Source organism: Podarcis tiliguerta, assembly GCF_965153285.1.
Source record: "Podarcis tiliguerta genome assembly, chromosome: 11".
Lineage (NCBI taxonomy): Eukaryota > Metazoa > Chordata > Lepidosauria > Squamata > Lacertidae > Podarcis > Podarcis tiliguerta.
Window position 1 is genome coordinate 44,113,267 of NC_139544.1, and position 13,554 is coordinate 44,126,820.

Sequence of the window (13,554 nt, forward strand, 5' to 3'; positions counted from 1 at the left end):
TCGTCTGCTTTGCATGCAGAAGGTCCCAAATTCAACCCCTATAATATCCGGAGAGAATCTTGCCCCAAAACCCTAGAGAGCTGTAGTAGGACAGTATTGTGCTAAAGATGAATGAACAATCTATTTCAATATAAGGCAGCTTCATGACTGTGAACTGAAATGAACTGGCGCATTTTGTAAAGGGATGAACACGAAATGCAATTAGTTCCTTTTTCCGACAGCCTGAACTAGTTTTTGAAATGAACTTCCCAAGACTCAGATGAAAAACTGTATGCTGCATACTTGGTGCTTTTGTTCTAGAAAAAAATGTGCCAGTACTCATCATGAAGTTGCCACAGTTATTCTCACACATTTAACCAGCGCTTTTCTTCTAAAAAAAATAATAGTGACGGTACTGCACTGTGCATACTTAATATACATAATTCGTGCAGATCCCATACGCTTTCCTGGTGTAGAATTTTACTTTTACGTGTGTGTGTGTGTGTGTGTGTGTGTGCATGCACACACATATTTCTGGTGGATTTAAATCCAGCACAAGATTGCTCAAATACTTTCCACCTTTAATGAATGGCTGAATCCTAGGGTACAGTCTGAATGGACACAGAGCAGTAAAATCCTGAAACTCTGGATCAGTGACTGGATGGGAAGACTGGATGAGACCCCCCCCCCTTTCTCTCACTCCTGACTTCCATGGAAGAAAGGTGGGGAATATAAATAGAATCATTAAAATAAAAGCCTATTAATAGATGACAGGTTTCTGGAATGGCTAAATTGAATTTTATGTTTCCACGAAAAAGCAGACAAATGATGGAGAGTCGCGAAAAGCAGACACTTCCTGTTACTGCCCTCTGGAAATGAGATTCACTAATTACTGCACTTGCTGTATAAGGATCATGAACACTCATGCATCAAGTTTGACATGCAATAAATAAGTAGAAGACTCCTTAGCTGGCAGTAAAAGACTGCGAAGGCAGAAGATGCTGGTGGTTTTGAAACAAAAGGGGCAATATTATTTTAAAGGCTCAAATTTATTTTTCTTTGCCACTTGCACTTCTAAGTGCATAGGTAACGGATTTTTGAAGGACTGGTTCAAGTTGTTGGCCATTAAAGAGCTATGCAAACTAGGGGACTGCTAAAATGTGAAAAATAGCGATTTTGTGCCCAGTAAATTTACACACACACAGAGAGAGAGAGAGAGAGAGAGAGAAACACACACACGCACACACACACACACACACACTTCAAAATGAAGAAAACCTGTTGTTTTTTTTCAAAATACTGCAATAAGGACGTGAGATTTGGTTCACTGTTTATTTATTTATTTTAATAATCCTCTCGCGTTCCATAATACAAACAATAGGAAGGTTAACATTGGTACTTCTGGTCCTCTTTACAAACTGCTTGTATATAATCAAATTAAAAGACAACATTTTAGGCAAGTTGGAAACGGCAGCCTTTAAAGGCAGCTCTATGCATTGCCAAACTAACTCGGATGATGCTCTTCTCTTTGACTATGTTAATGTGTAGGTTGTACAGAAATGGGAGGGCAAAAAGACAAATAGCAAGACACAGAACCTTATAAAAATGCACATTAAATCCTTGTAGCTGCAATGCAGCATTCAATAAATAACGATACCAATTAACACAATGCAAACTTGATAGAAGATTGCAGCTGTGTACACATTACCGTATTTACGCTGGCTCCAGTGCATTCCCACTGCTGGCATTGAAAGCCGAGCGCACATGATGTTAACCGCAATCTATGTGCATCTTGTAGTTTCTTGATAAATGCTCCTATTTTATGTGCTTCCCTCAAACCAGATGCCATCCGATTTGAAAACGCAAGCTGCGGTTCAGATGCGTTTTGCGCAGCTCAGCCAGCCATTGCAAAAGTGCAGGTGGGAGCTTCCTTGAATGGGAGTCCGAGGGTTGCAGGCACAGGGGAATGAATCGGGCAATGTGCGTTGGGTGAAGACACCCCCGCCCCCTCTCTGGCGTGTACAGAAAGTGCTGATGTGCCATAGCAAGGAAAAACAACCTTACTGCGTTTGAAGCCGCTAATGTGTGCATAGCCTGGAAACCAGCTGGAATGGAGTCTTACTGGTATTCTGTAGTAACTGGTACGGTTATTTATTGTTTGCATGCACCTATGAGAATATATGATTTTACATGGGACGCGGGCGTCGCTGTGGTCTAAACCAGGCACAGGCAAACTCGGCCCTCCAGATGTTTTGAGACTACAATTCCCATCATCCCTGACAACCGGTCCTGTTAGCTAGGGATGGTGGGAATTGTAGTCCCAAAACATCTGGAGGGCCCAGTTTGCCTATGCCTGGTCGAAACCACTGAGCCTCTTGGGCTTGCTGATCAGAAGGTCGGTGGTTCGAATCCCAGTGATTGTTGTTGTTTTAATTTATATGGTTTTACAAAGTTCTGGATCTTTTTGCCATTTGCATTATTGTAGGGGGCGGGGCTCTGATGGTGTACAGGTTTGTATCTTTAGAAATGTATGGCACAACTGCAACACAATCAAGGTCCCAAACAGGTCCTGCTAAAACATAGCTGCCCAAACTTTGCATTGGAATGTTGAGGCTCAAATATTCTTACGCATCAGAATGACACTGAGTAAGGAAAGATGACGAGTTTTTTTAAAAAAAGAAAAGCCCCACTGAAATGAATGGGAGCTGAGAGAAAGGATCCCTTCTACTGGTTTACTGGGCCTGGAAGATCCTAGCTGGATCCAGTCCTCTGCTATCTACTGCTGTTTAACTTATGGGAATCTCACCATTAAAAAAAAGAAACTAACCAAGAAAAGGAGGTAGCTAAACGGACATAATTTTCATCTGCTATTAAATTAGAAGGTCACCATAAGCACAATGTTAAAGATCAGGATTTATAAACAGTCAAGTTGGGCTAAGTTTAACTCACTTCATAGTAGTCTGTCTTGCCCAGATGTTAAGGCTTTCTAGCACAATTACAGCTATTTGTTTTGCCTCTGTCACCACGGACGGTTGCTACATCATTATGCAAACATGACAAATTCATTTTATTAGTCAAGCATTTGAGTTCCACTCAAGTGCACTAAATAAAATCAAGGCTGCACTGGAAGTCAAATAACCCCCGATACCACTGAATTGTAGTTTCAATAGTAATCTTAATTAAATTAAAAAGGAAGACCAGTAATCAGAATCGTTTTTTTCTCCCTGAAGCTTATTGGGTTTCTTTGCTGCCCACATGATTTTTTTTAATTAAAAATGTATTCCAGGTGGTCTAGGATTGTAACTACCCACCCCCATCGCCACCCCAGCATCTGAAGTATGTTGGACAAGAAACCACACATTTCCAGCATCTCAAACACGTCGGTTGTGAATGTATCAAAATGCATTTCAAAAGTAGCACAAAATAGATTTTAGAAGGTCGTAAGTAAGAAGCCAGCCAAAATCCAGCTAAGGGGCCTGAGATCTGGAAAATAGCCAATCAGCTGAATTCTGTGTTCACTTGGAACCAATAAACAAGAACTGAAGCCAAATGACCCATTTTAAAAATGGCAGCAGCTGCCCCGCATATATAAATGCTTCCCTTATATCTCATGTCACACTAGATGGACAGATTTACCCCCAAATTCCTGAGTGTCATTGTGTTCCTCTGAAATGCACTGCATTCAAGAATTCTAAAAATCCATGTCCCAGCCCCACAAGAGAGCTCACTTTGGGTTCCCCCCCTCCCCCTTATATACTGTTAGTTAAATTTTCACCCTTAACACTTTTTTTTCCTGAACCTCAGTTTCAAGAGCAAGCCACGACTTTTGACGTAGATAACACATTTTAGATTTTTTTGTTCATACTGGCCAAAGGATAGCTTTTTTAACAAGTGGTGCTTATTTCTGGTAGGACTCCCTCACTTTGGCCTGCAGGGCATCACACGTCTTCTTAGCGTCCCCAAGCAGCATAGCAGTGTTGGGCTTGTAAAAGATTGGATTGTCCACAGCTGCATAGCCAACACCTAGAGATCTCTTCATAACAATGACCTGAAACGAGGAACTTGTATTAGACACAAAAGAAGGTGGTTGTTTATATAGAGCAACCCCATGGGGAAAAAATTATTTCAATACACATTAACTGTTCTGTTGTCAGGTTGGGGCTAAAGGTTTCCCCCACCCGTTTCAGAAAAGTCGACCATACTCTGTTATGGGATAACTGCAACACTTTTTGTTTATTCAATACGCGTGTGGCAAACACTGTATTTTTCGCTCCATAAGTCGAACCTGACCATAAGATGCACCTAGTTTTTAGAGGAGGAAAGGGGGAAAGCCCCATTTTGGGGGGGGGGGATCAGCTCACAGTTGTGCAGCTTCTTTTGCAAAGGGGAAAAGCCCCAGTTTTTTTACGAACAGCTCAAAGTTGTTGAGCTTACTTTGCAAAGGGGAAAAATACTGTTTTTATGGGGTTCAGCTCACAGTTCTGTAGCTTCTTTAGGAAAGGAAAGGGAGCCGTTTCTACAGTTTCCAGACAGATAATCTAATCAGCCAGTCACATGTCACTGGGGAAACAAACAGCCTCCATCTGCAGAACATTCAACAATGGAGGCCTGGGCAAGGGGCCGGGCCGGAAAGGGACCCAGCGATCGACCGCACATTCGCTCCATAAGACGCACAGACATTTCCCCTTACTTTTTAGGAGGAAAAAAGTGTGTCTTATGGAGCAAAAAAATACGGTAGGTTCGAGAGGAGCTGGGGGACTAGGGTAACAGCAGTCTATATCATCAAGGCACGGATAGCTCCCTGCAGTGGAAGAAAGCAACAATATTCCACTATGTAGTTCCCAATGGGCAGAATAATTTGGAAGACACTCTTGCAGGTGAAAGGTTGCAAGTTTTCCCTACCCTCTCAACAGTGCCTTCTAGCCTGTCCATACTGGAAAATAGTTCAGGAGAAAGTAGGCAGAAAATTTGTGGTAGCTTGGGGCATAATTAGTATTATGTTTCTAAATAAGATGACAGCTTTAAAGAGTTTGAGAAAAGATGGAATTTCTGCCACAATGTTTTGCAGCCTACCTGCTTTGCTTTCCAAACTTCTAGAACAGGCATCCCAGCAATGATGGAGTTTGGATCTTCCTGGGCAGCTGAATTAACTGTGTCATTAGCTCCAATGACAAGGACTAGATCAGTTTCTGCATTAAGAATAAAGGGGGGGGGGAGAGAGACCACATACAAATACACAAAATTATGAACAGAACTCAATATTCCAGCAGCTTGCATCATAGTAGCATGAAGATGCAGAAACTTCAATTTCCACACGGAGATATAAAACCAGTACAGGTGAACTTCCCCAAACTAATTATTAGAGAGTGTTAAATTGTTTTTCCTGGAAGCTTAAAAATTAGATTAAAATGATAAGGAACAGCATGGAAATATTAACTTCCAATGCATGCATTTAGTAAGGGAACTGATAACAATGACTTTTAACAGAGTAAGCCAGACAAGAACCTGGCATAATTTAGATTGCAAATTTTCATATTGTAATCAAAGTGAAGCATTGTGAGCTAGCTTTTTAGAAACCACACAGATGAAAGCAAAAACGGATTAGGGAGTGGCTCTCTCACCTGGGAAGTCTTCATTGATCTCATCCATTTCTAGGACAATGTCATAGGGCACACCGGCTTCTGCGAGTAGCACATTCAGTTGCCCAGGCATGCGTCCGGCGACAGGATGAATACCAAACCTGAGGGTAGTGGGAGAAAGAGGCAATGAAATCATGTATGTGGTACATAATAAAATAAAGAAAAAGAAAACAGGAAGAAGCTTTAGAACATTGAGTCCATGTAGCTCAGGACTGTCTGCGGCAGGGTTTCCCAAACTTGGGCCTCCAGCTGGTTTTGGACTACAATTCCCATCATCCTGACCACCGGTCCTGCTAGCTAGGGATGATGGGAGTTGTAGTCCAAAAATAGTTCAAGACGCAGTTTTGGGAAACCCTGGTCTACAATGAGTAGCAGAGACTCTCCAGGTTTCTCAGACCAGGTTTCTCTTTCAACCCTACCTGGAGATGCTGAGGATTGAATCCTGGGTTCTGCATGCAAAGCAGATGCTCTACCACTGAACTCTTCCCCAACTCTTCTCTTATTAATTATCACAGCAAATTATTTGAGTACAACCCCACATGTTAATGATGATGATGATGATGATGATGATGATAATTTATTATTTATACCCCGCCCATCTGGCTGGATTTCCCCAGCCACTCTGGGCGGATTCCAACAAAATATTAACATACAATACTCTATTAAACATTAAAAGCTTCCCTAAACATGTTAAATATGGAAACCCAAGGCTGGGAGGGTAAGTTAAGAACACAGGAACCCTGATGGGTCAGACCAAAAGCCCATCCAATCCTGGAAGCAGATCAGCATTCTTCCAACCTGGTATTCAGAGGCCTGCCATCTCTGGCACTGGAAAACACCCATAGCCTTAATCCTGTATGTTAGGGATGATTAGGAAAGTGACAGAAAATAATATAACAGTGCAAGCACACTTGGAATAATAGGTAGAGTTCTGGTCACTCAAAAAGGATATTGTAGAGCTGGGAAAGGTTTGCAAAAACCAACAAAAAAGGGGTTGGTGTGGTTTCCTAATGACAAAGCAATTAAAGCATTCATGTAGTTTAGGGGGGGGAGAGTGAGTAAGGGAGACATAGAAGTATATGAAATTGTGAATGAAATGGGAAAGAGAAATAGAAGAAGAAGAGGAGTTTGGATTTGATATCCCGCCTTTCACTTCCCTTCAGGAGTCCCAAAGCGGCTAACATTCTCCTTTCCCTTCCTCCCCCACAACAAACACTCTGTGAGGTGAGTGGGGTTGAGAGACTGGCCCAAGTGTGACTGGCCCAAGGTCACCCAGTGGCTGCATGTGGAGGAGCGGGGAAGCAAACTTGGTTCCCCAGATTACGAGACTACCGCTCTTAACCACTACACCACACTGGCTCTTCATAGGGTGAAGGTTTTCTTCCCCCCCTCTCTTATATGTAAAATACTAGAACCTGATGTCCTCCAATGAAGCAGAATGGTGAAAGATTTGAGAAAGACAAAAGGAAGTAATTCTTCACACAGTACATAGTTGAAACTATGAATTTGCAACAAGATGTTGTGGTGGCCAACATGCATTATGTGGACAGATTTAAGGGGATTAGACAATTTTATTGAATTTCATTGAATCAGGCTATAAGATAAAGGTAAAGGGACCCCTGACCATTAGGTCCAGTCGTGGCCGACTCTGGGGTTGCAGCGCTCATCTCGCTTTATTGGCCGAGGGAGATGGCGTACAGCTTCCGGGTCATGTGGCCAGCATGACTAAGCCGCTTCTGGTGAACCAGAGCAGCGCACAGAAATGCCGTTTACCTTCCCGCCGGAGTGGTGCCTATTTATCAACTTGCACTTTGGCATGCTTTTGAACTACTAGGTTGGCAGGAGCAGGGACCGAGCAACGGGAGCTCACCCTGTCGTGGGGATTCGAACCGCTGACCTTCTGATCGGCAAATCCTAGGCTCTGTGGTTTAACCCACAGCGCCACCCACGTCCCCAAATAAGGCTATAAATGGCTACTATTCATGATGGCTCCAGAAGCAGAGGCAGACAGCGTGCCACTGAATGCCAGTAGCTAGGAGGCACTAGCAGGAAAGGGCTGAACATTACCCTCATATTCTGCCCATGGGTTTCTCATACGCCTTTGCCTGGCCACTGTGGGAAACAGGATAAAGCATGAGACTTTTCATCTCAGGGTTGTGGGTTCAAACCCCATGTTGGGTTAAAGATTCCTACATTGCAAGGTGTGGGGCTAACTGACCCTCAAAGTCCCTTCCAACTCTACAATTCTATTATTCTTCTTGTATGCTTTTGTATAAATGAGTGATTGCTTTAATCATGCAGGTTACTACTAACAGTGTCAATGTGAAGCTGTTGCCTGAACGAGTTTAGATTTGAGTTTAAAATGCTAGCTCTTTTAATTTTATTTGCATACTTTACAACAGAAGCCACAAGCCAATTCAACACTCCAAATTCCTCATGTATAAAACCAGTTCAAAGCAAGATGGGGATTTTTGCCTTTTTATTAAAAAAAAATTAAAAAAAAAATTCAGACCATGTCACAAAGCTGGTCCTGGGACTATACCAAAGAACTAAGAGCTGGGAGCCACTGATGGGCTTAAAATTTAGCTGACCTTGAAAAGCCTTTTGCAAACACCTCAAGGGTAAAAAGTCCTTGTGTGAAAAACCTCTGTCTACAACAATTCAACATGACATAGAGATTTTCTTTAGAGCCCAGATTCTGGCCCAAATAGTGAAGATTTAGCAGTTTCTGGATCAAGTCTCAAATACACAAGGACTGAACTGCTGAATTTATCAAGTTAATGGGGGTGATTGTTGCCATGAAATTATTGAAGAGATTAAATCTGTGGCAAGAAGAGGTGGGCAAGACCACCTGCTTAATTAACTCCACTTGGGAATTAAAAACATGTTTTTCAAAAGCTTTGCTTTGTATTCCTGGAACACCCTGGCCTGTATTTGAGGAACATGCAGGAGCTCTGGAGCCTGAGTGAGTAAAGTATAGAGAAGCTTCTCCCCACCTTATATAATTTGTACCACTGTATAGGAAATTTGTCAACGCAGACACACTAGATTTGATTTGCTCTGTCTAAAAGAGGGTTCAACATAAAACTAATACAATGGCAATCATGACGCTCAGTGTTTCATTATCATACCTAATCCTTAATATGAACATTTCTCCACCATTTTAGCACACCGGCCAAATACTTTCATCAAGCTTTCTACAGAAATGTTGAAAACAAAACAAAGGACACCAATCTTGTGTGAGTACAGTCAAAATAGGCCACAGAAGCATAGGTGTAATTAAGATTTTCTTTTTTCTTTAAGGAAAACTCTTCCCATGCCCAGATCACCTAATTATCTGTGACAACCTGCTTCCAATATTTGCTTTTGGTTGTTCAGAGAACTGGGTGAGTTGTGTTTAAGCACAAGTTTTGGTGGTGGTCCTGGAAAAGATGGCGGTGATGTGGAAGGCCTGGCGTAAGCATATATTATCTGACAGACGGCTACTGAAGGCTCATGTATCTCCCACTGCCCTGGTTCACGTTTCTAGAAAGAATCATTCTGCAGCGTTAAGGTGTTGCTGGAGTTAGCACTAACCAAAACTAGTTTACTTGCCGTGTTATGATTGCTCATCACCCAAATCACTTGAGCATCTAACAACTAAACAAGGCATGTTTTATAGGAGATTCATGGACAGGATCTCTTCAAGGGATAAAAATAGAGAAATCACAAGCAACTACAGGGAAACTCTAAATGAGACATTCCTTTGCCCTGTGCTGTTTTGCAACTAAAACCAGTACCTGCAGTGCTTCCTTGCCTTGAGCTATAGAAAAATCAAAGTAAAATCAGATGGCCTGTGACATGTCTCATTTGGCCCTAAAAGTATCAACACAGGAGGGATATATTCACATGTCTACAGTACTTCCAGGATAGTGTACATTTCATCAAGCTGCTTCTGGATTTGTAGCATACTTTTTCATTTTATACATCTATGTATACATACTTCCCCTTAACTGAGCATCTCATGGAAATCTTTCTGCAATTTTAAACTAACTTGGAAGCAGGAATCAGTTTCCAGCACTATATTTAAAAACCATAGGGGCTAGAAACTTGGGGGACGGAAGGGGTAAGGAAGGCTGATAGAAACAGTAGGCTTTTTCCTCACAAAGCATCTTTGCAAACGGCACACAGCCCCAAGGATACTTTAGAGGGAAAATAACTGCAGTCCTTCTAGCAAAGACCAGATGTAGAATCAGATATACAACAGCAAAACAAATAGGACAAAATATTAAGAAGCTTAAAGGTTCAGCCAGTCAGCCACTAAGTAATTCAAGCCATGTGAAACAGTTCTCCTCTTTCCAAAAAAAAAAACCCAAAAACCCTGCTGAAGCACAATAATTTTTAGAAGAACTCTAATGTGGATGTCTGTGTTAGAATTCAGGCAAGGGATGCAGTTCCCCTTTGTTTCCAATATAAGTGATATCTAAGCAGCTTTTATTACAATGCATCTTTTGGTTGCATGTTCTTACTCATCTCTCTTCTCCCCCCCTCAAGGTTTGGGAGGGACAATTGTTGTTTGTTGTTGTTGTTTAGTCATTTAGTCATGTCCAACTCTTCGTGACCCCATGGACCAGAGCACGCCAGGCACTCCTGTCTTCCACTGCCTCCCGCGGTTTGGTCAAACTCATGCTGGTAGCTTCGAGAACACTGTCCAACCATATTGTCCTCTGTCGTCTCCTTCTCCTTGTGCCCTCCATCTTTCCCAACATCAGGGTCTTTTCCAGGGAGTCTTCTCTTCTCATGTGGTGGCCAAAGTATTGTAGCCTCAGCTTCAGGATCTATCCTTCCAGTGAGCACTCAGGGCTGACTTCCATTTTTGAGTGACCAGAACTCTACCTATTATTCCAAGTGTGGTTGCACCCTTATATTATTTGGAGTTACATTTTCTGTCACTTTCCTAATCATCCCTAACATACACCCTATTTTGTCTTTCTCTCGTCTGGTGTGTTATGAACAGTAACAATTTAAATTTGAGGTCTTGTTGGCAATGTCTTCCTTGATTAAGAACCAGCAGTGGAAACCAATTTGCATTGTTGTATTGTTCCAAGGGGTAGGACCCAAACCAACAGATTCAAATTACAAGAAAGGAGATTCCGACTCAACATTAGGAAGAACTTTCTGACATTAAGAGCTGTTTGATCGTGGAACAGACTCCCTCAGGAGGTAGTGGACTCTCCTTCATTGGAGGTTTTTAAGCAGAGGTTGGGTAACCATCTGTCAGGGATGCTTTAGCTGTGGTTCCTGCATTGCAGGGGGTTGGACTGGATGACCCTTGAGATCCCTTCCAACCCTGAAATAAATAAATAAATAAATAAATAATTTATTTATTTATTTATTTATTTATACCCCACCCATCTGGGCAGCTTTCAACAGAATATTAAAATACAATAGTCTATTAAACATTAAAAGCTTCCCTAAAAGCCTTCAGATGTCTTCTAAAAGTCTGGTAGTTGTTTTTATCTTTGACATCTGGTGGGAGGGCGTTCCACAGGGTGGGTGCCACTACTGAGAAGGCCCTCTGCCTGGTTCCCTGTAACTTGGCTTCTCGCAGCGAGGGAACCACCAGAAGGCCCTTGGCGCTGGACCTCAGTCTCCAGGCTGAACGATGGGGGTGGAGATGCTCCTTCAGATATACTGGACTGAGGCCGTTTAGGGCTTTAGAGGTCACTACCAACACTTTGACTTGTGCTCGGAAACGTACTGAGAGCCAATGTAGGTCTTTCAGGACCGGTGTTATGTGGTCTCGGCGGCCGCTCCCAGTCACCAGTCTAGCTGCCGCATTATATTATATTATTCTCAGTGTTTGTGCAAAACAGCATGCGCTTGTTGATTTAAACAGCTCAGCCATTGTGTACACAGAGTGAACACTCATTGAGCACTACATGTGAACAGCTGAATGAATATACAACACCCCTGAAACTGCTTGTGGAAAACTGTGGGTGTGGAGCTCAACTACTTTTGTACAGATGGCACATGAATCGAATGCAAGGTACAAACACCCCTTATGCCTCACCACAAGCAGAGAAGCCTGGGTTGAACGCATTACAGGTTACAAAACTTTTAATCTCTCATTTCCCTTTACAGGTTCTTGTCTCTGGGGTCTGTCCTCTGTAAACCCTGATTCACATGTATTCCAAGCAAGCACAACACTCCTAAGGATGTTCGTATGTTCTCTCATTCATATCATATTTCTGACGAAAACAGAGAGTGTGTTTCTAGGAAAACTGCCAACCAAGTGGATACTGGGAACAGAGAGAGATTGCACGCACCGGGATAATCAGAGGCAGAGTGGCTAGCAGAGCATGTTACACAGCAAATTTATAACTCTTAGCAGTGCTCAGAAATGCTATTGAGCAAGCAGAGATAGGCATCGAGCAGATGTAGCTTACTAGGATCACTTATGTCTCAGAAATTTTGGCAGAAGCTGCAAGAATCGCTATTTGCACATAAGATTATTAATTAAATTACAGCAGACAAATTCTGTGACGGGTTGGACGCATGAACTTCCATTGTGTCAGTGCAGCGAAAGCCTATTATTTCCAGCTTTTTACAATAAGGACCTCTGGCTGTATTCCAGTTGGGCAGCCTCGCCGCACACCAGTGGGGCTTCTCCACTGCTGAGTTGTAAAAATAAACAAATAAATAAATAAATAACACCCCTAGGGAACGTCCTGTGCATCTGCCAAATTCGTAGCCAGCCCTGGAGCCCCATCCAATGATAAGCTAAGCAAAAGTAAGAGTCTGAACTGTGGTTAAGTTTAAGCACATTTTAGAGAAAGGCTGGAAATGGCCCCACTTTTGAGGAAGTTGTCCTTGTGAAGCTAGAGACTTTGGCTACATCCATACTATGCATTAAAAGCACAAACTACCCCAAGAAGGAGCACATCATGTTCTCTGCCAGAGGTATTACCCCTCCCCCTAACAGTCGATACACTTCAGTGCTGCTAACGCAGCAAAAACAGAGTTTGGGGAGTGTGAGGAATGCTGGAATGGAACTTGTGAGCAGAGATCTTTAGTGCATCTACTTATGGGCCAAAATGGAAGCAGGGCATGTCCGGAGGCTGCATGGTGCAACAACTTTCCAGAAGTTAAGCAAGTCCAGTCTGTGGGCCAGTCACTTCCTGAGCAGAAGGACCACCAGGGCACACTGTGCAGCCTACCATGAATTCTCTGGAGGAAAGGCAGGATTCCCAGTGTAATAATAAATTTAAAAACAAAGCGCAGTCCTTATCACAGCTGTTAGACCTAACTGCCAAGCCACCTTGGGTGCTGTGTATAGCAGAAAAGTCAGGGAGAAGTTTCCTATAAATAACTAACTGAACAACAGAGTTTTGCAACTCCTTGTATGCAACGTGTAGACACAGGAGGAGGAGAACTGTGAAAGGATTTACAGCTCTTTCCGGATGCTTCTGATACCCCTGGAGTAGAACTGCATCGCAATGTCCAAATAGTCATGTGTATTTTAGGGTACAGGGCTTGGCTATGGTGGAGTGGTACAAACAGTTGTTAATTAAGCTGTGTTCTGGAGCTGCAAGACACTAAACCTTTGACTTACAAGGTTTGTGGTGTTTATCTTATGCCTTCAGTGGGGCATATTTACATTCTGCAGTTTAAGTACTCGGGTGGGGGGGAGAGAATACTGTTTGTGATAATACTTGTTCACCTGTTCTCAACGTTACATGAATTCTAAATTTTAGAAGTGGCATTTAGTAGGCTGAATTAGTGAAACATTTCAATGTTTCAAACAAGACATATAACATATTGTGAAGAACATTAAATTGAGTGAAAATAGTTTACACAGACTATTTAAAAGAATCCAAAAGAGTACTGTAAACTAAAAAAAGGAGGCTTCCGGGCCCTAATATATTAATGGTGCAGAGCCAACAAAAGTCAGCAT

The 13,554-nt window shown here is 42.4% G+C and overlaps 2 protein-coding genes across 6 annotated transcripts in view; one reads left to right on the plus strand and one right to left on the minus strand.

Moving 5' to 3' along the window:
• Nucleotides 1-13,554, plus strand: part of LOC310659406 (uncharacterized protein C5orf34 homolog) — a 192,913-nt gene that overhangs the window by 95,511 nt on the left and 83,848 nt on the right. The gene's annotated exons all lie outside the window — the stretch shown is intronic.
• The window catches only part of NNT (nicotinamide nucleotide transhydrogenase), a 54,517-nt gene continuing 42,270 nt past the window's right edge, over nucleotides 1,308-13,554 (minus strand). For 4 of the 5 annotated variants that reach the window (XM_083402725.1, XM_083402723.1, XM_083402724.1 and 1 more), the window contains exons 20-22: nucleotides 5,601-5,719; nucleotides 5,053-5,168; nucleotides 1,308-4,027 (exon numbers count right to left, since the gene is read on the minus strand). In XM_083402725.1, coding sequence (XP_083258851.1) covers nucleotides 3,878-4,027; nucleotides 5,053-5,168; nucleotides 5,601-5,719 — 385 coding nt within the window. In that variant the 3' untranslated portion in view covers nucleotides 1,308-3,877. The remainder of the gene's footprint in view (nucleotides 4,028-5,052; nucleotides 5,169-5,600; nucleotides 5,720-13,554) is intronic. The other variant, XR_014502781.1, reaches the window with a different exon arrangement.